Genomic DNA, 24,829 nt, shown 5'->3' on the forward strand with positions numbered 1-24,829 from the left:
TCTGAAATCTCTCACAAAATGTAGTTTCCACCAGACCTACCAATATAAGCCTTTGCTTGCAACATTCACACAGGCAACTGGGAATGTTAAGAGATCAAAAACTTAATTCTTATTTACAGTAGCATGGCCCAGTTTCCTTTAGGTTCCGAGTGTCCTTTCTGATTTAGAATGGCCTTTTCCTCTTTAAACAGACCCTTTATTTTGCACTGCACCTAACACAATTTAACAGCTCCCTTTAACCAGCATCATTACTCTTTGTATAGGAATGAGAAAGAACATTTACTTCTATAGAGTGGAAAACTTCTAACTACACCCACACAGGATATAATACAGCAAAAAAAAGTTGGCAACCACCTTTCCAAATAAATCAATGTCGTTGTGTCAGTTATCTCTAAAATGCTATTAAACCCCTAATGTCTAAACCTTTCCCCTTCAAATACAAAAGCACCAGAGCTAGAGTGTAAAAAAAAAAAAAAAAAACCAGTCAGCAGAAATGGGGTATTTGATATGGCTTGTTGCAATTGGTTTATCTGGAGCTTTCCTGAAGTCCATGCAGAGCGGGCAGTTTATTCCAGCAACAGTAGCTGACAGAGTGATTTGCATTTGGTGCACTTTCTCCTTTCAACAGCATTCTCTTCTGCAATTTGAATCATTACAGAATCTAGTTATGGGTTTAGCAGAAAGTCTATCACTTTCATGAAAGAATTTCACAAAGGGGAGCTCATTCTAGCATATCTATGTCTGATGAAGACAAATAATGCATATCTCAACATGTAATGTACTTCCTACAACACAGGCATTTTATTAAAAAATTAATACAAAGAACTTCACACAAAACAATCCTCAAAAAATTTTTGTTTTAAATAACAGTTCCATACTTTCCATCTTTATGTGCAGAGAAGTCCAAAGTAGGGCACAAAACATCATATAACGTTAGCTAATTACAACTGGTAAAAATCTGGATACATGCACTTCCCTAATGAGCATCCACACCCTAATGGAAGGTGTTACAATACAGACTGCTGACATCAAATAGATAAGGCAGGCAAAAAGTATACAAGTAGGTATGAATGCTTAGCAATAATGGAAGCTAGACCAACCCCAAAATACCCAACCCACTCCCCATCTTCAGTCACACAGAAGAAAAATGAGCAAATATAAAAAGGCTTCTATGCAAAAGACAGGAGAGCAAGACTCCAGGATCCAGCTGAGCTGAGACATCCATACATGCACACCAAGAGAGGCAGGCAGCCTCTCACTGCCAGGCAGCTGATCCTGAACATTCCATTACAGGAGCCTCCTTCCCTCGACATCATTCACTTATGTGTGCTGGGTGCTCTTCGGCTGCAGGGTGGTACTTGGCTTTGACTAGTTTGGATGTTATACTCCAGCCTTGTTATCCTCTTCAAGTCTACATCCACTGATAGACCTTGTTGTTCCAAACATACCCAGAAACAAAGAAAGAAGGAGGAAAAAAAGTCCCACCCAATGTTCTCTTTGCATAGCAAATTTTACTATACAGAACATTACCAGCACCTCTGTTAATGACTATCACAACACACCATATATCTGGAAATGCAATGACTCATCATGTGCCTCAAGATGTACTGTACAAGAGACCATCATCAAAGGCCACAGAAGTTCATAAACAGAGCCAAATATGGAGGCCACACTCCACAATACATTGATACATTCACACTGTATTGGGTAATTAACTATTGCCAGGAACTTGTTTTTCCCATGACAACTTAAAGACTTTGGAAAGGTCATCATATGTCCTTTCTACAGGAAAATAAATTGCTTCTCAAGTAGTACAGGGACCTGTAAGTACATTTACTAACACAAATTACATGTAGATGCTTTTTTCAAAAAAGTAGAATTTAGTAGCTTTTCCAAAACTCAATACACATTTGGATTCATATTTCATTTAAAAAATTCACTTTGCAACACGTCAAAACAGTTTTGGAAGATAAAATCAGAAAGAAAAATTGTTACATTCTCTAGAAAGTGCCTATTGTGTCTCAGCATACAAAGCAACACTACTAACTGATGTGATCCTTTGAAGTCAAGGTTACAATAAAGAAAAAGTTTCCAACAAAAAAAAGACTGAGCATATTATTGTTTGGGATGCTGAAGTTAACACCCTACTTAATATTGTACTTATTTAATAACTATTATTGTTTTAGAAGGCACCAAAAATAGTATCTCATGAAAACAGGACTTCTCTACATTGTGAAGTAATACTGGTTTATCCACTGGAATATAAAAGCTGTATGAACATTCTCTAAAGCACAGCCATGCCACTAATAACTCTTAGCCCAAAGCACAGTCTGAAAGAGAAACAATCATGTAACATCTCAGATCAATTTTTTTCCTCAAGTTTCATTTTTCTTTGCTCTTTAACAGTTAATGGGGAAATAAGACGAAACTTATCATACAATAATGACTTCCAGTATGTTAAAAACTGGTGCTTTTATTACTTTTAAAAAGTATAAATCACTAGCAAATAGCCACAGAAGCAGCAAATGGTTTTATTAAAAAGGCACACACAGACCCATGTATACTCCACCTCACCGGTCTTCTCCTAAAGAATAAAACCATGAAGAAAACATTTGTTTTCCCAGACTTCTTCCTATGGTCCTCTTTCATATACATTCCTATAATGGCACTGCAATGTGACTTTTCTTATTTAAATTACAGCTTCACTGCTGTCTTCAAACAAACAGTCACAGGATAAAAATGAATCCACTACATCTACTTCATTAAATACTGTATTAGCAGAGCAGAACCTCTCTTGAGAGCCAAGAGTTCATTTCTGGTTGGTAAAGGAGGAAGTAATCTTCAAACTAATCCTATGTGATAAGTGAATCTTAAAAAGCAAACTCCAAGTGCTTTTTTTCATCCACAGAAAGAATGATTCAAAAGTATCTGCCAGGCAGCTCCCCAGTTTTCATGTGCTCATCAGCACCTGGCAGCCATAGCTCCAATGATTCGGAGCTTTTAAAGCCGCTCCATTTCTTTCTGATTTTATAACAATTTCCAAACCAACTGCTGTCCAGGCAGACACAGCTTGCTTTCCTGGCAGGACTTTGTTCCCAGGCTCACAAGTCTCAGTAACACTGAAAATCCCTATCACAAACCTTTATCAAAAAGAAGCCAAGGGCAACAACCTCAATGTAGCTTTGGCAGGGGCATTGTCAAAGTGCAGCCTTGTTCTCCTAACCAGCAAAAGTTCTTGAGATATATGCATGACTTCTGAACCAAGCTGAGCAAGGTGGAATGGAAAATCTCACAAAGCACCTCCAAAACTGATTCCTCTAGAAGAAGATAGGGATGAATTCAAGGACAGAGAAACACCCACATGACAGGGGTACCCTTCTGTTTAGTTCCTTCTGTTTACCAGATAGATACAGCACAACTGCAGCACAGCCACAGAAAGCTCTCTGATAGCTTTAAGAAAGACATCCTATAAAAAAATCCAGAAATAATTCTTTATTTCCAAACAGGACATGACTACTAATACAGTATATATTGGAAACACAAAAAAGCTTTTAATAAAGCAATAATGGATTATATTTGTGCTTACTGGAAAGTCATTGTTCCTGTCCAGACTGTAAGCCCCAGAAATACATGCCTAGTTTTCATTAAAACTTGTGTCATATCTTACAGTAAGGTATCTATTACTTAATGCTTTTCACTGTAAGCAGCACCACGTTTGGTTTTTGAACCCACATACTGCATTACTAAAAGCAATTCTCATGGCATCCAGACCTCCTTAACCTTAAATGAAGGTTTTTGTGGACAAAATAAGAGGTCTCTTACACCAAGTGACATAAACAACAATCAAAATTAGTATTTTTCCTATAATTCAGGAACTCATAAGAACCACTAGACAGACCACACATGGAAACTGCAATGGGCTAAACAACAGAATACAAGAGCACTGAGATACATAATCACAACTAGGATGCCTTAAATACCAAGGAGCCAAGCAGCCCTGAGGACAAGCAAGTATAAAGCTCCCAGTTACATTCATAACTTCAGTAAGGAATCAGTTCTTAAGCAAGAACATCCTCACTTCACTGCTGGATTAAAAGAACATTCCTGACTCCATTTCAAAAGAAGTAATGCCTAAAATTGTTGGCACAGAGACAGCATGCTGAAACTAGGCCGTATGAATGTCACTTCATTGTTGTTACTGAAAGAAAAAAGATCAACTACAATAAAACCTTAGCCAGCACTGCAACATTATGCCAGCTAAGCAAGCCCTTAACCAGACCCATGGAGCTTTACTGCCTTTCTGTTACACACTTATACACTCCCTGCAGATGCTTACTTTTATACACATGGAAATGCATGCTAGCACACCCACTCCTTTTCTGACATCCTTCAGCATGTAAAAATTTAAAGTTATGATAAAAACTATAAAAAGTAGCATTTGCACCTAAAAATTTCATGAAAACATGGCAAAAACTTTTCTGAAGTAATTTCTTAGCATATGGATATTTCCTGAATTTCCAAGCTCATCCTCAACGTAAATATTGCGTAATTCCTCTGCACGTAGTGCATCACTTGAATAGAAAATGCTTTAGGAACAAAGCAAATGGCTTGCCCACTTCAGCTCAGCTCACTGAGGTTTGCATGTGAATCACAGTCCTTGGAGCCAGCACAAGCTGCACAGAGGGCTCTGCTCCCGGCCAGGCTGCACAGCGCCATCAGAACGCGACTCCCGCACGCTCACGGAGCAGACGTGCAGCTATGCTGGAATCACAGCCATTCCCACAAATGGGGTGACAATGCTGGGAAAAGTGAAATAAACCCCAGCTATCTCACCAGCACACACAGAAAATTGGTTTGTTGGTAGATGATCCAAGTGCCACTTCCTGATGAAGGAGTCAGGAAGATCTTACTCCGTGGGACTTACATAACAGAGGGCATAAAGGAGAAAACATAGCACCATGTATTACTGCTTCTCGGAACACCTTTTTATTATTATTACTCTCTATCTTAATATTGTTACTCTGTCTTGTCACAGCTGACAATTATCTGGTCTGGAAGCTGCAATTTATCTCCTTATCTATGCAATGATATATCTAGTAGCAGACTAAATTTACTGTTACTGATTGTATCCTACGATTTACTTTAGTTTGGAAACAATATACATGAGTCAACATTGAGGATTTTTAATCATTTTCATAAGGTATTTTCAACTTCTACTATGAAATACTGGAAAAATCCTTCTGGTTATCTGTATTGCAGCAAGCATGTTAATAACTACCAAGTACAATTACAAGGTATAATTTGGAACAGATACTGTTAATCCGCAAGACACAAATTAAACAAACTAAAAAGCAAAACCTATAAGGAAAACCTGTTCTGAAACATGAATTGCTTTAACTTGTAAGACAATAGTCTAGAAGTTATCAGTCTAAAACAAATTACAGCAGTTAATACAAAAAGCAAATCGGGTCTGAATGAGCTATTAGGACAAACTAAGTATCTGCATATCTCCTAGCACTGATTAATACAGTGTATAATAAATAACTTGCTACTAATTCCTTCAAACAAGACAGGTGAATATATACTACTGCATTGGGGTAAAAATCCTCATGGAGCTATTTTGATGAAGTGTATGGTAAGCAGAAACTGCATCCCAGTACATCTCAAGCAGCAATTAATGAAACAAAGCTGAGATACTGGTTACTTGCAGATCTTAACTTTTTTCATTTTCACATATACAAGAAACTTCAGACGTAGGAAATGCTCAGCTGACGTCCAGTTACGTCATCTTTGTCACCTCCTGGCATCCTGTCATGAAGTTGCTGTGCTTACGTTAGCAAAGCCTTGGACACGGTGCGAGGCAGCTCGGGGCCCAGACCCTGCATTGAAGCGTGTGTGAAGGGGTGACGTGAGGACAGGCGGCTTGTCTGAACCCAGAGCAGCATCCTTGCTTCGCTGCTTCACTTCAGACAAGGAATCCTCCAAGAAACTCTCATTTCAGGACATTTAGAAGATCAAAGTGGGCAGTTTTTGTAGGCATAATAATAGGTTTCAGGCACAAAAGCAATGTCCCCCTGTAAAATACACTGTCCAAGGGTGACTGAGCTCCAAAGGAGCATTTGGAGCTTGACAGAACTAAGACATCATCAGCATCCGGTAACTCCGCAGAGATGAGCATCTACTGTCACTTCTCTTGGACAGCAAAGGGTGCAAAGAACTTTATCAGACTGAAATAACTGCAGTCTGAGAAAATACAATAATAAACAAATATATAAATACAAAATCTTTGGTGAGAACTACGAAGCAGATAGCTCTCAGATTAGCTATGCCAAGTTGCATCAGCACACAGGACCACTAAAAGCCTGTTTTAAACGGGCAATTTCACACAGCAACATGCAAAAAAAAGGGGGAAAGAAAAATAGAGGAAAAAAATCGCCAAAAAAGAAAATCAAAAAGGGATAAGATATCTGCTACACTGCTGTGATTCCGGGTGCAGCGACATACTTACTGCTACTGCCGCTCCAGGATTTCAGCAGAGACTTAATGCTGATCTCGAAGAAGAGGGAGTCCTGCAGGCTGAGCATGGTGCGGGCAGGGCGGAGCGGGCGCCGGCCGCGCCGCCGCCTCCGCCAGCACCCGCGGGAGGGACGCGCCGGTGCCGGTGCCGCCGTGACGCAGGGCCCGGGGGCGGCTCCTGCCGGCACCGAGCCCTCCTCGCCCGCCGGGCCCCGCCCCGCGGCCGTCCCGCCTCCGGGGGATGCTCCCAGCGACACGGGCACAGCGACCGAGCGCCCCAGCCCTTGGCAGCCCAATGGAGCGACTCCTCGCAACTGCAACCACAAGGGGCTATAAAAGGCTGCTTGTGCTTTTCCGAGTTTTAAATAAACTTCCAACCGATCTGTTAAAATCGTGATGAATTAAACAAACCGCCCAGCGTTCCTCTGCGCAGTGCCAAAAGCCAATCAAGCCGTCTACGCTAAAAGAACATCAAAATCAAAGGAGGGGTGGCGGTACGGAGGATGGGAAATCACAAATGTGAAAAACAGTCGCGGTGGAGGGCAGGAAGGCCGTAAGTATTCCCACGGTGGATGCCTGCAAAAGAGCTACAGCCAGTGGCAGTTCTGGATGTCCCAGCTCAGAAGAGTTCAAGGCCAGGCTGGATGAAGCTCTGAGCAACCTGGTGTAGTGCTGCTATTGCAGGAGGCTGCAACTAGACTAGCTTTAAGGCCCCTTCCAGCCCAAATCCTTCTATGATTCAAACTCTCTGGAGTTTGGTTGGTGGTGGTTGTTTTTCCTTAATGTCTTTTAAAGGACTTGAGCTGGGGTTTGTTTGGTTTGGGTTTTTTTTCCTTAGCGCCTTCTAAAGGACTTGACACAATTTTGGTATTTCTGATGGTTTGCTCTGTCCAGTACCATCCCAAACGCTACAATGGGAAGTGTCTCTTAGAAGTTACAGTTCTGGGTTCCTAGGGATGCAATCCAACACTGATTAACTTAATCTGTTCTAAAGTGACATTTTTAAAAATCCACAGTTTTAAAACTGCTGCCCATACTAGGAGTAAACAAGCCATGAGGAGGAAATAACACCTGTGTCCTCAGACAAATTAGATATCTGAAGTTGTAGGAAAGATTAAAGAACAGTGAACATCAAATACTTTTAAGGTTTGGGGTTTATTTGTGGTTTTGGTTTTGTTTGTTTGGGGCTTTTTTAATCTATGTCCCTCACCCCACATAGACAAAAGAATTATCACTAACCAAGAGGTAACACAAACCAGTTGATGGAAAACTAAGTGGTTCTGAGTGACAGGTCTAACAGAGCAGTAGAAGGACACTGGAGAAAGAATGGGACAAGCCTCTCACTGCACTAGGCTGGTTCAACCAACAGCTGCTGTCATTTAGGAGATGAACAGTTTTATTAAGAGAGGGACCAGTAATCTCATTCAGTTTTCACAGATTAAAAATAATCCAAATTTCCCCATGCAAAAAATATTTTTCTGTAATTAGATAGTAAATTGCCACCTATAGCAAAATAGTACTTTTGTTCTTCCCAAACAGGTTACAGCAGCACATATATCCGCAGGGTAACTCTCTGGGACTTCACATCCAACTTTCTCTCATAAGCCTGTTTCAGGTAGTACTGCCCATGTAGTAGGCAGTATTACACCATATTCCTTTTCATCACTCCTTTTATGAATACATTCAAAGTTACACTCCAATCATTCCTTTTTCCTCTTACTAAATAAGACATAGCAGAGGTTGTATTTTGTTATGAGTGGAATATAAAGGTCAGATTTTGGAGCCGGCTGATGAATTTCACTACTAATTTGAAAGACTGTATTAATTATGGTTGGTGTCTGACTGCCTTTAACACTGGGCTACAGAGACTTCTTCAGAGGAATCCTTGTTAACAGTGTGCATTCCAAAATCATGAGCCAACTCTCTCAGCACCTCAAAAATAATGACTTTTAAAAATACACTTTGGCTTCTTTGTAGTTGCCCTTTCCACTCCCCCTCAGCTTTTATTCTTTAAGTTATCAGTGCCAAAAACTTATTAAAAACAATCATCCCAAGAAATTCCAAGAGATACCCTAAAACAACCCCACAAAAATACTGGTCTCCATGTTCCACCTTCTGGATTCCCGTTAAGAGACTTTCAACAAACAGAGAAGTTGTCAGTATTTCTGTAAAGTAGCAGTTCAAAATTAAATTATTATCAGGAAATCTTTTTCAAAATTTGCATTTATTTATGACATTGAGGTGTTTGGCCAGGCAAGTTACTCAGCCTTTCACCACAGTATCTGAGATTTTGTAGCACTGTTATTTATTCATAATATCAACTAATGATCACAACAGATTGGGTTTCCTCAAGGATACTTGCAATTGTAATTTTAAATTATTAACAGAAAAAATATTAGCCCATTAACAATTCCTAAGAAATGAGAATTGTATGTACCAAGAGTATCAGCTTCTCTTTCTAAAGACTTCAGTAGATGCATTGAAGACTAGGAATATATATTAGGAACCAAAATATTATGAAAAGAAAGATGTTCTTTTAATACTACATGAATATGTATGCTCTCATACATACATGAACAGACCTAGAAACTTTCATTAAATGGACATCACTAATTTATTAGACTCAAAAATGGCTTGCACCAAGTATTTTCACAGTCCTCCCTTCCCCCAAGAAAGGCAGAACCAAATTATCAGTACAAGTCCATTTCACAAGTGGAGTAATGGGTCTGTCAGTATCTTAGACCTATCATATAACATCAGCATCATAAGAGTTTTCTCATTGTACAACTGTGCACAAGCCCTCCAAAAATTCTTCTTCCTCACAACTCAATTTAACTGCTTTGTAACTAAAGGTGAGTAAATAACAATGGTTGCCATACCACACTTCTTGGGTTTTGGTTTTCCTTTGAAATGAGTTAATGCAACAACCTACCAAATATTAGAATAAACAGAAGATTTCAGTATAAACCACAAAGTTTAAAATGTAACCTTTTATTTTTAATCAAAACAAGAATAGTAAAAGCAGGAAAGAAAAACTATGGATTACAAGCTTCTGAATCTTGGACAAGCACAGACAAGGCTAATTCTTTGAGAAGAGCCCAACAAAACTCATAAGGCAGAGTTAAAAGATATCAACATTATATATTTCTAGAACAGTGTTAGAAAAATGCCATTTACAACAAATATTTTTTTCCAGTTCCTGATTCTCAGAGAGGAACATGAAAGAGTCTTCTGGAAAGTACACTGTGTCTAAAACAAAGAGCAACAAGTATGACCACTAAAAATACCTATCAGTGTGAGTACTTATAAAAAGTCTTCCGTAAGATTAATATTTTACTATTTTAGATAAACTGGAAAATAAAGCACTTGCATTTAAATATAAGCAAATAGCTTTCATTTGGAGCTGGTTCAATTAAGAAAAAAAAATCCAAAAAAGAAAATATGAAATTGAGGAGGTGTGCATAGTTTTATAAATAGGCTGAACATTAAACAATTCCAATAAATACACAGTATATACTGATCCCAGTATACCTTTTGATTCTGGATCAATTTCACTTCTAAAGGGAGCAGACTACTCTAAAGTCTATTTTTGAGACTCTCAAGAGCCAAGGTGAGGTATGCATGAATAAGCACACTGGTATCAGTAAGCTGTTAAAAAACACGACAAGAATTGGACTGTAGGTGCAGTAAAGCAGAAGTGCTCAATCTGCAGACACAAGCTGTTTGTACTCTACTAAAATGATTCATCCAAGTGCCCAGTCCACACCATGCTTTCTGCTCTGATATGGAAAACTCTCAGTAAAGAGGATGGCCAGAAGCAAATTGCTCAAGCTGCTTCAGTGACCTAAGTCAGCAGACTCCAGGCTGGAAACAGACTGATACATTACAAGATTCACGCACTGTAAGCCCAGCTGCTCCAGGAAGCATTGCACTGGCATTTGTGGTACCATTCATCCACAGCACGCTTGACCTGCACAAGCAAAGCCCATTCAGCACTTCCACACATACCTTTGAGATGGAATTTTCAATACATGTACAGTAAGCCCAGTCACAGGACAGGCAAGATTTCCCTTGAGTGTTTTAACAGCTGGAGGACCCAAGTAATTTAAGAGATCAGAAACTTTAGCACTGTAGATAGTACAGATAACAGAACTTCTCTTTATTAGTAGCATTAGGTATTTAATAAAAAATATTTCTGAAAGGATCATTATCCATATTAGGATCAATACATTTACCAGAAATGTGTATGCAAAGGCTATTTGCACAGCTTTGCTTTAATTCAAGTAGCATCATGCCATTTTCTTGGAGATGCCCAGACACATTGCTGGCAACCACTCTGAACAATGTACATGAAGTGCCATATGCATAATGCTGCTGCTGCAGTACCTGCCAGAGATCTGGCCTGTGGCAAACACTGACACACAGGACCAACAAAAATTATTCATACAATGCTGGTTTTGCTTCACCTCTACAGGCTGCAAAGGTAAGAGGGGTTTCATGACTGAAGACATTGGTGTATTTATTATCTTAAAAGAGCAATATTTAACTTTAAAAACTTTGCTTTTAAATGGCAAAGAAATAACACTGTATAAGTAATTAATTTGTGTTTCACAGGGAGCGTTACAGATTTTTAGCTTCATTTCCTTTCCCCCTCCCTTCATTTGAAGCATTGTTCCCCAGTTCTACAATAGCTTCATTTCTCTAGGACTCTAGAGAACACTCTGCCTCCCTCCCTCAAACCCCCAGTGCAGCTCTTGATTTTTTCTAGTGGCATGGCCAAGATAACAGAATATGATTTTTCTACTTATCTCTCTGCAAAATAATTTAGATTATTTTGAACAAAGCATTCTGGCATTAACACTCAATTAAAAATCAAAGCTAAAGGTATTCTTTCCAGTTACAAAAAACATGCAGCTATCCTTGCTTCTGTAAGTTCCTTTACAGTTTTCAACCCTACTACATTTATCTTCAGGATGATAAAGACCAGCAGAAAATACATTCAGAACTACAAATAATATTCCCCACTGAAAGTGAATTATCAAGTTTCCAGCTAGTTCTGGAAGAACACTGAAGATACACATGCACACCCTCCTCACAGAACACAGTCTTTGAGTAGGATCAAAGAGGATACAGTTAATATTTAACTTTTCATTAAGTTAACAATATCTAGGTTGAATAATAAGTCTGCTGTACATGGAAAAAAAATTAAAGGGAAAGAATCCTCCACAACCTTCAAAAGTAATCAAATAATGAAAATTCAAATCATTTTTAAGGTAGATAACAACAGCCTTATGAATTTTGTAAGAGTTTATAGTAAATAGATACCCAGTCCTTCCTGAAAATCTAGTTTTCCAGATCAGCAAACATTGTAAGACTACAAGGAAACAAATCAGAAATCAAAAGGTGAAACATTTCAAAAACCACAACAGGCTGTTCTGAGATGATATTTAACCAATCTCCTGCCAAGACAAAATGAGACAGATAAAGTGATATCCAAGCCTAAAGTTGCTACCACATCTCTTAAATCTGACAAAATCCAAGTTTCTCAATTGCCACAAGCAGCCCTGTAATTAAAATTCTGAGAAACATAGTGATTTATTCCCTTCTCAAACTTCAATGACTGCAATAAAACTTAGAGGTATAAAGCCCAATTAGGATGGTTGAGTGTCAGACAACCTGCAATAACTGCTTAAGGTCTGATCTGTCCAATTCTGTACTGTGCCGGCCTCCTCACGGTGCTTCAGCACAAACACACCCATGCACTGGGAACCAGCCCTTGGTTTTCACCAACTTTTGAAATGGAACCTGGAAACAGTTACGGAGCTACACAGAAAATCCCTGCTTAGTTGCTGGGCGTTTAAATGGATAGAGTAAGGAAAGGCTTAACTCTGTTACCCTACAAGGCCTCAAGGCAACTGCTACAAATCAGTTATGTTTCTATTTTTGTTGTTCCTCCCAAGCTGCTGGATGTCTCTGCCACTTTTACGGGAAACATCGTATTTACATTATGCAAGGATCAGTTATTCCATCCCTATAGAGAGCATCGGGGAAAAAAGAACACCAAGAGCTTATGATTCATCTGGGAAAACTTTAAAGAAGAAAAAGTTTAAGAAAAACACTACCTATAGGGATAAACTCAGCCCAGAAGCTGCAATCTATTAAGCCTCATGAGGGCAATAGTACTTGGGCAGAAAATATTCTTGGCTGCAGATTACCACTAAACTCACAGAGCAGTTGCAGATCCTTGTGTGTGTGCTTGCCCTGTGCCTGGAGGTGAACTCCTGCCCTCCTCCCTCTGCCATAAGCAAAGCTGAGTGTTTGCTCCTGAGCCACTGTCACTGCAGTCCACTCCTGCTCATACATTAAACACTAGAGAGCCCTGCATATGCAGATGCATGTCTCAGTCAGCCACCTCTGCCACAGGGCACTTAACAGCAGGCAGAGGATGGGCAGTGGCACAGTGACAAGAGGGAACTGCTGTAAAACCTCTGTAAAACTGTCTCACAATCACAGCCTACCAACTTACTCCACCACAGCTTCAATCCCCATGTAGGCAGCTCTGCACACATAGTATAAGGACTTGGACAGCTGTACTTGAGAGTCAGGAAAAGGAAAGCAAGAAGGGGCAAGGCATGGACAGCCAATTTTCTCTTGAGGTTTCAACTCCTAAACCTGCCTTTCCTGATGTTTGTTACACAGGGCAGGAGCATATGGAGCTCCACCACCCAATATCAGAAATAAATGGAGTCATTACATTAACAGGGCATTCTTCACAGTTGAACTTAACTGGCATATTTCTTTACTCCAAAGCCAGAAAATATTTACAGCACCTTTCTTTAGTGCTTTAGTTACCAGGATTTAAACAAGTGTTTTTAATGCTGAATTTTGCAGCTCTCCAATCTCTGTGAAACACATATTCTTGCAGGAACCTGAAGCATAAGTTAAAAATAGAGATGCTTTTAAGATTTAAAAAGGTAATTAAAAGGTAAAACATACATTGTTTTGCAAATCAGAAATAAAAATTCATATGAGTGTCTTTTCTGAACCTTTATCTTGAGCAAGCATGCTGTTACACTAAAGAAAAGCAAAACACACACAAAAATCAGAAAGAGGGAGAACCAGAACTAGTAACAAACCCAAGGGCAGCTAAATGCAACAGTTAGATACTAAACACCTAACACACACTAAAACTTTACAAGGCCATGTTTGCCTGGAAGCTGTGCAAATATTTCCCAGAGCTCCTTCAAGTGCCATAGCTGGTGGACTAGAAGCCAGTCTCTGCCAGCAGCTGCACAGCCCAGCACTCCACCTGAACCACGGCAGGCAGCTCTGCACCTACACACCTGCACTGGGCACAGCACATCCAACCAGAGCCGTGGTGTCACCCACTGCAAGCCCTACTAATGACTGAAAAATGAACAATCAGGTGGTAAACACATGTTCATATAACATGGACAATGTGCTTTAGCTTCTTCTGTTCATTCAGCTGGCTCTCCCTATTTGCCAGTCATATTATCTATTGATAGAGCATTTGCATGCTGCTCATTTTTCCCAGTAACTGATATGAACATGTCAATTATCCAAACATACAATGTACCTAGAAACATCTAACTTCCTCAATACCTGGGCAAATTAACCTACTCTGCTCTGCACAGCACCTTCCATGGAAATAGAATTTATGGAAACCCCAATTAACGAAGAAAAAACAGTTTTAAACTAACTCTAATAAACTGAAAACAACATACTAGATAAATACAATATTTTTATACAAGTTTTGAGTTTCTTTTATATGTATTACTGGTTTTCCTGTTTTAACTTAGAAAATACTTTGAAATTTAAAACATCCATCCTTCAGCAAGTCATTCTCTCAAAGAAGTAACTGAGACAAAGCTCACATCAGTGCATTTTTAAAGATGCCACATGACACCAGACAGTTTTGAGTCAGTCTAATGCAACCATGCAACAGCATCCTGATGTTAAGAGTATCTGAAGCTTATATTGCCATACTGGTCTTGTCAATGAGCACTGAAAGTACCCCAAGCAATCAGGGCACACAACATGCCTGGCACTACAAATCTTTTTGGACTAATCAGCCAAAGAACTATCATTACTTATGTAGTATCACCCTACAAAGGCATATTGCACAGCTCATTAAGTGAGGATACACCAAGTCCTGAACATCCAGAGCACATAATGAAAAACTGCTGCAGACAGAAACAATCTCTTGAGAAGGTTCCACTGGTAAATTGACATGGCTTTCTGAAAGTTTTACTTGTCTTCTCAAAACAGTAGTGCATTTGGATTTCTCATAACAAATTCTTCCTTTTATAAATAAATACAAGCATCAAAAATGTACAAGCATGAGTCAAGAACCCTCCTGTCTGGGAGGGTGGTTCCTTGCTTGAAGGGACCTTTTAGAACTCGGCTGGAGAACAAGAGGATGTGTGTCGAGTGAAACAACCAACATCACAAACACTGCTTCCCAAATCACAGCTACTCTGCAGTAGCATTCACTACCTGAGAGAACATACTCTTACTTGAAGAGCAACTAAAGCTATTCAGTGTTAAGTTAGAGACATGAAAAATGACATTTACTGAAAATGGAAAGGCTTTTCAAAGTAGCCCTTGATAAAGAGGATGTAGTTGAAGTAGTAGTCTTTTTCCCCCAGTTTGGACCCACACAATAAAGGAACACATATAAAATTAGAACTCACAGGGTAAGAACCATCCTGTTACCAAAGAGCTTAGAACAAAAGCAACTAGAAACATAGAAGTTTACAAACAAAGACATAAAACAGTTAACAAATGCAGCCAACAGAAACTACCAACAGTCATCAAAAATATCAATTATTGAAAAATATCATATCTGACTCTTCCACTTAAAATTCACATTTTCATTAGAAACAGAAAAACTATGCCTAAAGGAGATTAAGACTAGTCTGATCACCTATAAACTAAAACTTTTCCATTTGAAACACAGACCTCTTTTACAAGTGATAAATGAAAAACTGTTTCACAATGTTCTAATTCTAACCTTTAATCTGAATTGCTGGTATCACAAGTGTGGCATCTTCACATGAAGTTGCTGAATTAATCCTGCTAGTAAATACTATACTGACCTTTCAAATACATACTTGAATATTAGGAGGATATTAGTTGGGATTTCTGTAGCCCATATATCAATTTTAATGTTTTAAAGGTAACAGTTTTTTACTTCAAAGAAAACAGCTCCTTAAAAATAAGCTGATACTTTTATTTTACATGCTATCCAGCCTTTTATATACTCACCTTGGGATCACTAACAGACATTATTGATAGAACAGATTTTAAAACTTAATCTGCTACGTGCAAGATATATACAAGTAAAATTTGAAACAGGAACAACATGCTAAACTATTCTATCTCTCTCAAAATGTCACTTCCAAGGCCTGTGGCCACCTTAGACTCAAAAAATTTCAAGAGTATTTTTGTTCTTCTATTACCAGTATATTATAGATAGAACAGTTTTACAGTAGCAGATATTTTTGCAACAAGTTTCTCCACATCTTGTTGACTTCAGCAGCTTTTGTAAAACCTTCTGAAAACTTGTTTATCTGTCTATTTTAAGTTTTTTCACATCCCCCACATGTATTATGTCTCTCCCCCTCTCCTTCAACTTAAAAGCTTTATTTTGTCCCTCTCACAACTACCTTAAAAATAATTGTAGATTGGCAAGGTCAAGAGATGTTTGCTTAATTTACACTCCTCCCACTAAATTTTATCCGTATTATTTCAAAGAATTAGTCTGAAGATAACATTTCAATGAATATTTGCAGCTAAGTATTGTCCAATTTCACCTTTTTTTTCCCCTCAATAAACTGGAGATTTTATTCCTACTTTTCACCATACAATCTGCAGGACAAAGTCAAAAGAACAGAAAAACAAAGTCCAAACAGCAGGTTTACTGACATTCACTTCCTAGATTTGCTGTTGGTTGTTTCTCACAGCATTCCAGTTTGCTGCCTATCCACTGGTATTGAAAGGGAAGGGAGGTTTCCTCTGGTTTAGCAGTAGAATAGTCTCACCAAAGATAGATGTGCAACCGAAATACCAAAAATGAATATGCAAGACAACTACACAGGTGGAAGGGTACAATCTCCTGTTCACAGCACTGAGCCATTACATTGATTCAGCTGTCACATGAAAGCTCATACTAACTCTATGTCTGAGAAAACCTTTAAAGTGCTTGAAGTCCAGAAGATGCATAAATGTGATACAAAGATAATCTAGTAAGTGACCAATAGCAATAAAAAATTTATAAGCTCTTCACCATGTGTTAGATGAAAACAAGTGAATTACCTCCTCACTGTATACATATACTGCACACATTTATAGAAATATACCCCACACAAGTAGCTGTTAAGTATGAAGAAATACTTCTAGATCCACCTTTGATTTGTTCTGATACACACCTTGTATGAAGCACTGAATTACAATTACTTCACCACTTTACTAAAATATATTCATTGTAAATTTCTGCACACATACTCTTCAGAAGAAACCCTGAGAAAAACTACAGAAGTATATTAGATATACAGTCAAGTATGCAATTTTAAAAGATCAGATCTTCAATAAAATAAAGATTATATTTGAGATGTGGCTGAAAACTGAACACAACTACAGTTGATTTTCTGTATTAATGGTAAAATAAAGAAGTCAGAAGTGTACCCTCTTTGCACTTGGGCTTACTTTCAAAAAGATTTGCTGGACCTTACTTCAGTTCCTTATTGACTCCATCTTAAGCTAATGCCTTACTTAAGAAACATTTACCCGGTGGTCATTTTATCTGCTTATAAGCAGTAATAATAAAATCTATCATGCCTGCACTTAAAATAAAACTCTGGAGAGATGCTTGTTTTTCCATTTATCTAAAATATTTAAGAGTTCATTTCCCACAAATCAATTAAACCAGAGGATATCCAAAAGATGACTGCTACTTTTGGTGATGGTAGGACATCTAATGCTGTGCCATTACTGACCCAAAAGGCCCTTTCAGCAAGTTGATTCCCCTTGCCGATTCATTTCAAAAGTGCCCCTAATACACTGGAACGTTTTCCACTGGCTTTGTGAAATTAATCAGCTCAGGGAAAAGCCACACCACAACTCAGGAGAAGATGGGGAAGGCTGCACAGCTGTGAGTGAGATTGCCCTTTTCATTGACGGCAGGCTGTTAGATCAGCCTGATCCGCTTGTAAAACTGCACTCAAAAATCCAACCAAAATCTCCTTTCCCTCCCTTCTGTTGCAAAGGGCTTCAAAGCACAGATTCCAAAGGCCCTTAGGAGAGGTTCACTTTTTATTTCTTATGGAAAATATACACAGAACAATTTCCTGGGGCATTACTCAAACAAAACAACGTTATCTGCAGCGATAAGAAAACAAGGAGAGAGGTTAGAGGCTTTTATGCAAACAGTATTCTGGATCCCAAACAGTATTATGGAGCAGTCTTTAAACACGAGCCAGCAGAGATTGTGGGGGGGCAGCCACTGCACTGAGCTGCACACCAACCCCCCCCAGTCTTTTCTAACCAAAACTCTGTACTTGGCTACAGAAACTGACTCTTATTTCATGTATAAACACCAACTCCCAGGTGTACAGGGCTGATGAGAGATGCAATGGGAGCTGAATGAGCCCTGCAGAGCTGCTGATATTACAGGTTACACAGTGCTCACAGGTACTGTATGTGTATCCAGCCCCTGCTGCTGACCCCCGAGGCAGCCACAGCTCTGTTACTCTACCACCAAAGACCACACTCCTGCTGGAATGTATTTTTACTCTCCTAGCAGAAGCACTTGAAGTCAAGTAGGTTTTCCACGCACAGAAATAACAAGGGGGCTGTGAGCAATGAGAATACTCACATCACTGAAAAAAATCAACATCTCATCTACAATTCTTGCAGATCTGACTTACACAGCTGGCCATTAAGACAGTTCACAGTGTTAGCTACCCTGCCCTGTAACACAGTGAGAGCACAGAGCTGCAACAGGAGGGCACATCTCACACACCACAGGCACAGCTGCCATTTGCCAGTTCACTCAGGGCAGTCCTGGCATTCCCCTTCCTTAATGCCACAATCTGAAACTTCCATGCTCAACTTTGCATGTTTCATTTGGATTGTAGATTTTTTTGAAACAAATTTTTACAACTGAGAACATGTAGTCTTAAACACTACAGCAAATTTTTAAAAACTGCCTGTTTCTTTACTAACCTCTATTAAGCACTGTGATGCATCCAGTCACATACAAACACTTCAATAAGTCAGTTGTGGTTTTCTTCTACAATTGTGCTAATCTTACACATCTGAAAAGACTTCTAAAATACACTTGAAACCATTCTGATGGAAACAACGTATTTTAAAAGATGTATCACAGAGCATATATTTGTAAGGTCCTATTTTCAGCTTTAAAACAAAGTATATACTGAGTAAATATTTTGACAGCTGATATGACAAATATTTATTAACCAACAAAAACAAAAAATTTCACCACCCAAATTTCTCACAAAAAGTTTAGGTCAGCTAGATGCAAACCCAACTAGCTCGTATTATAAAAATAATAGTTTAGGATTTCAATGCCAGGAATAGTTTTTTTGCTTGGTCTGTCTGTAGGAGAACTTCTAAACTGTGGTTATACTTAAAAATAATTGTCAGGCTCAGAATTTCACCTAAATTCTCACCAAAACAAAACAAAAAATCTTAAACAGCAGCAATGAGGAACAGAAAGTAAAAAGAAAAAACTAATAAACACCACTTACTCTCAAATTCAAACACAGTAATAGGACAAACCACCTTGGCTTTAAAAAACTATTGAGCTCCTCAAATTCTATGGTGCATTAACACCACATCTGCCAACAACAAGCAAGTAAATGTTCACAATATTTATTCAAATAATTCTATTGTTTTATTACCTGTTTGGTCAGCACCTGCCTTCTGCAGCATACCCAACTGGTAAACACAGTAGTTCTTTTGCTCTATTCCAGCAGAGCAGCTCATTCCATTACCAAGATACAAAAATAGAAATAAGCAGATAATTTAAAGAGGATTCAGCTACTATCTGCTATTGTAAAAGCATGATCCCAGAACAGACTCTAAGTCTTCATTTCGTAAATGATGACATCACACTATTAAACATTAGTCAGGCACTGCTGGTTTCCACAAAACCACTCCTAATAGCCACCATTTGGCCCATATTTAAGGATCAAGAGAGGTAAATTCATCTTTAACAGTCAGAGTAGTTTATTCTATGTTTATTATCCTCATTTGCTCAAACTATCAACAAAACACTGAATAAAGATGAATGTATCTGTTTTCTCTACCAACTTAATCAGCCTACAGAATTTTCTTTTAACCTGACACAAAGACAATTCTATTTCTTCTGATGTTATAACATGTGGAAAAAATATTATTTAAATTGAGAGCTATAAAGAAATTAGAATGTAGCACAAAAGCAGGATTGGTGAGATATACCTATGGAGATATTAAATTCACAGTGATATCCAACTATAAACTCCAGGGCTGTTGTACAGCATTCCAAGTTAAATGAGGCTAAAAAACCTTTGCCATCACACACCATGGGCTTCTGATCAGTTTTCAAGTATATAGGCAGCCACAGCACTTTATTCTGTAGGCAGCTTTCAATAACTCACAGCATTAGAACATGAACTTCTTGTAATTTGCTGTGCACAGAAACAACTTGTTTAAAACATCACAACTGTCCCTGCTTTCCTCAGCTGCCTATTTTACTCAACCTGATGCACTAAAAAAAGTGGTTCATGTAACAATCAGAAAGGCTAAGAGACATCTTTCCAAGGAAATGCTTTTCTCCCACCACTACCACCATCCTATTTCCCTAAAGCTGTAAGTTCATCACCCAGTGAGACAGATGAATGTCTCCATCTCCCACCACTGCAGGTAGACAGGAAAAAAATTGCAGGTAAGGAAAAAAATTTAAAAGCCATACTAATTCTTGAAAATATCCAACCACACAGTGAAGGGCAAAAACTACATCTGACAGCCAGCAGAATCCAAGACCATAAAGGCTCAAGACTGCACTATTTTGGCTGAAGGCAAAAAGAAAAAAAAAGTAAAACTGAATTTTCCATTACCACCCAGCTGTACTATCTGAAAAAGGAACATGAACTAATTCTACTTTTTATTAGCACAATACACTAATATTTAGCCACTAACACATAGTAAAAAATTTTTTTAAAGAAATCATATAAGCAACCTTACCCATGTTCTTGAGGTTAAAAGTTCTCTACACAATATCCATATTCTTACTTTACTTATTTACATAATATGTTTACTAAAAATGTGCAATCTTAAAACACTAAAAAAGTGAAACATATACTGTTTTGAGACAAGAAACCACTCAAAAGGAAAGCCTTTGAAAACTTAGGGGATCAAAAGACAGGGAGAGAAAAGATGACACAGAATTCACATCGTGCACTACAGTCACAGATCTCTGTGTAGCACACTTCTGTCTAGACAACTTAGTGCCTAATTTTATGCACATTACAGTTTAGAAACTTAAACATATTCTTATCCCAGAAAGAGGAGGGAGAAAAAGCTACACAGACATGCAAAGACAAGAAGTCCTGAAATTAGAAATCCTGACAAATTGCTTCCACACAGGTCACTAACAAAGGATAATGCGTCAGTGATAAAATAGTTCTAAAGCTCAAGACACCACAGTCATAGGAACTCTGATAAAAAGGCCTTTCATAATCAAATTTGTCAATTGAACAAAATAATCATGATCTGAAGGAAGAGCTTAGCAATCAGTTTCCACCAGGTTGATGACATGGATACATACAGCAATCAGGATGTAAAACATGTGTCTCCTCATCTTCATCTATTGTCTGTCCTAATGAAAACAGCCTGACCCGTCTCATCTTCAGCAGCCTCGGAGAGCTCTCGCGGGCTGGACTCCCAACATCCAGAACGTCTCCAGAAGCAGCAGTGGGAACAATTTTTTTCAGGAATTCCATTTTTACATGCCCTCTGTGGTCTCAGCAGTTATGCTCCACTTCACAGAGCGTGGCTCCCACATCAACTTCCTTGAGCACAGAGGTGGACTTCTGGTGATGTCATGTTTGAACCTGGGTGGTGCCAGCAGCACGTCAGCTGCCAGCCAGCTGCTCCAGGGCAGATTCTAAAGACATTTCACTGTGGGGACTGATAAGAAAACCAAACACCACCAAGCCTATATATTAACCAACGCAGGCTAAACTCTGCACGCCAAGGAGACACTACTTAGCACTGCTAAAGTTGTAAGCCCTAAGAAAATTTGCACAGAATTTGCAAACTCACATCTGACAGAGTTCAATAGCTCTTCATTTTCATGAAGTGCACAGAGAGCGTTCTTCTGTATTTGAAAGATAACACTTATCATTCAGAAAGTCCAGGCACTTTGTTTTTAAAGCTGGTGTATAACACCACCATTCACATTCTCACATAGCTTTAGCCACTAACTACAAAAATACTAACTTTTATTATATTTATGTGCTTTTTGCAGGGACTCTGGTGCTATTTTTACCACTTAAAATATTCGCACCACCTTCCAGAAAACTACAAGTACAGAAATAACCTGTCTCTTGTCCAAACATCCACTTTATCCCTAGGGCTACTTCTCCATACATGCCTGGTTTAGCTGAATTTTTGGGTTTTATTTTGGGAAGTTTAAATGTTGTTTTATATTTAGCTTAAAGAAGCCAGAAAGATGACTTGCATTTGGAGAAGAAAGTTCAAGGACAAAAAAAAAATTATCATAGAAGAAGAACATTCCTTAAGGCTTTCTACAATTGGGAATATGTGTAATTGTTTGATTTACAGTATTCTTTTATTTACTACACTTAGAGAGGAGATAGACAGACACTGTATTAGGCAATATTCCTACCTCATTTACTACTGCAGACTGTACACACTGCTCAGAGGAAATACACTAAACACTCACTCCAAACATCTCAGTGGCACCCTGCATGATCCTGTTGTTTTTATGAAGGCAGCACAGTGTCCAAAGCATTGCTGAATGCATGCAACACAACTATCCAAACTACACATGAAGCATAGCACACTTCTATACTTTCCTCAAAAGAAGGTATCTAATCTGAAATTCAATACTATTTAGCTCTTAAAAAGAAAACAGAAGTCTATGAAAGGTATGCAGCATAACATGTTTTAGGTCTCAGAGTTTCAGCTGCATGCTGACAAGGGGCTGCTCAACTGGATTAAGTTGTCAGTCTTACTCAACTGCCATGTATGTTGTTCAGAATGCCACAACTTCAAAAAGTTGGTACAATTTATTAAAGCTGTCACCTAAGATATTTTTTCAAGTTCTATATAGACTGAAAATGTCTTTTCTATTCAATTCTGCATTAAAATCCCCAGATAACCAGGTGAGTCCAAATTCCCCTTGCAAATGAATATAAACATCTATACAATTTTTTCCTTATAAATGAATACAAAATTCTGACCTTATCATAAGAGACATATTGCAAGAATACCACTTCCTGCAGGGAGATCAAGCAGAAAATTCTCCCTAAAATGATTTCATTCACAGTGTTTTACCCACAATACAAAAAGAAAATACAGAGAAAGGGGTTTATGCATTTTCAGAACAATAATAAAGATATCACAAAGACAACTTGTGATTACAAGAGATCATGAGTCATTACAAGCTCAAGCCATCATTTATTCATAATAGCATTATTTTCTATAGAATTCCTTTTTTTGCCCTTGAAATCTTGCCACAAAGCTACTTTGCAGTTCTTTGCATTTGGGAGCAATTCAGATACTTCAGTGAGACTGAGAATGGTTCTAACTATCCACCCTGCCAAACTGGAGTTTGCAGATGGGGCAACCAGATCCTTCCCTTTGTACCTACCTTAAACATCCTCTGAAAGGCTCAGACTAGGAACCAAAGTGCTGTTAACCACAGTAGGGAGATTTTATTATGTGTGTGGACTCAGGGTGGAGTCAACATGTGAAGTTTAAGCACCTAGTGCACCACTTAACATTAAGTGCACAAGGTGTGACATTTTACACAACATGTGGCATATGTAAGTTAATCATGAATTTAAAAAACAATTAGGTGTTGAAGCTATATTTTTTGCAAAATAAGAAAACAATAGCCTTGCAAGTAATAGGACACATAAAACACAAGCAATAAAAAAAATCACCCTCCAGACACATAATCATATTTCAAGATTAAACCTGATAAACTAATAAAGCTTATACAAAACAGATGTACCAAAAAGCTTTTGACTGATTTTTCCTTCAGGCTGGCTTTTGACTCTTAAGAAAAGAACATCAAGAAGTTTTCTACAGAAGATAGCTGGGGATAAACACACATATATTTATATATGTACATGGATGGCTGGAGGTTAACTCCAGGATTTAAATGAAGGCAAGATACAAGGTTTACGCTTTTGCCTTGGTATATCATTTCACATATACTCCTTACTCACATTTGCTCTTACCATCTTCTTAAACAGTACAATGTACACTTGTGGGTTCTATACAACCTAAGCAAGTTTTACAGATTGTCTGTCAGTGTAAAACATATCAGAAGTCTTACAATTGTTATACCTAAATTCATGTTTAAACAAATCCAAAACAGGCAACGCTAAGCCTTATTGAATAAATTTTAACAGAATAAGAATAAGAATTTTTAATTCTTATTCTGGAACCTCTAAACAAAAAGAGCTTTAAAAATAGAAGACCTGCTTTTAAAAATGTTATATGCATTACAGCAAGTTCTTTGATGTGTTTTCACATATATTCCACTTCAGTTACACTCAAAGGATGACTGACTTTGCACTGAAGTGCCTGCTGAAGTCTTTCAGGCTTCCCCTTCCACAGTTCTTGATGTTTGTGTCACTAGCTGGCAAGATAACATTTGAGCTCTACACCTCTCACCAACAGGAGTCCACATTAGCAGAAGGGATTGCAAACAGATCGTGAAACATGCAGAAGTATAATACTGGGAGACTCAGTGAGTGGATGATCACTGGGTCTTCTCAGAGCACTTCTCAGAGCACTGTCTCCTTGGATTAGACCTTTCAGAACATAAATAGCCAAGCTGTTTGGCAGGGGTGCATAGAAAGCCCTGTACATGGAAATTCCACTGAAGCAGGTGAACCTGCTGATGGGGGAACATCCCAAGAATGAGAAATACTGAAAAAATAAAACACAGTCAACAAAAGAAAGATCCATGTGAGAAAAAACTACTTGGAAGCGACTTGAATTCACATGTGCAGAGAATTCCTAGAATTAC

The 24,829-nt window shown here is 38.4% G+C and overlaps 1 protein-coding gene across 8 annotated transcripts in view; it reads right to left on the reverse strand.

Annotated features, from left to right (window-relative positions):
* The window catches only part of FRYL (FRY like transcription coactivator), a 160,995-nt gene that overhangs the window by 112,056 nt on the left and 24,110 nt on the right, over positions 1-24,829 (reverse strand). For 3 of the 8 annotated variants that reach the window (XM_054290507.1, XM_054290513.1, XM_054290500.1), the window contains exon 1: positions 6,509-6,586. The exons of the other annotated variants lie outside the window; for them this stretch is intronic. In XM_054290507.1, the coding sequence (XP_054146482.1) occupies positions 6,509-6,584 (76 nt within the window). In that variant the 5' untranslated portion in view covers positions 6,585-6,586. Of the gene's footprint in view, positions 1-6,508; positions 6,587-24,829 lie in introns of those variants that run through there. 8 annotated transcript variants of the gene reach the window in all.

Source organism: Melozone crissalis, unplaced genomic scaffold (assembly GCF_028551555.1).
Source record: "Melozone crissalis strain CALT ecotype California unplaced genomic scaffold, PUWL_Pcris_2 ptg000006l_1, whole genome shotgun sequence".
Lineage (NCBI taxonomy): Eukaryota > Metazoa > Chordata > Aves > Passeriformes > Passerellidae > Melozone > Melozone crissalis.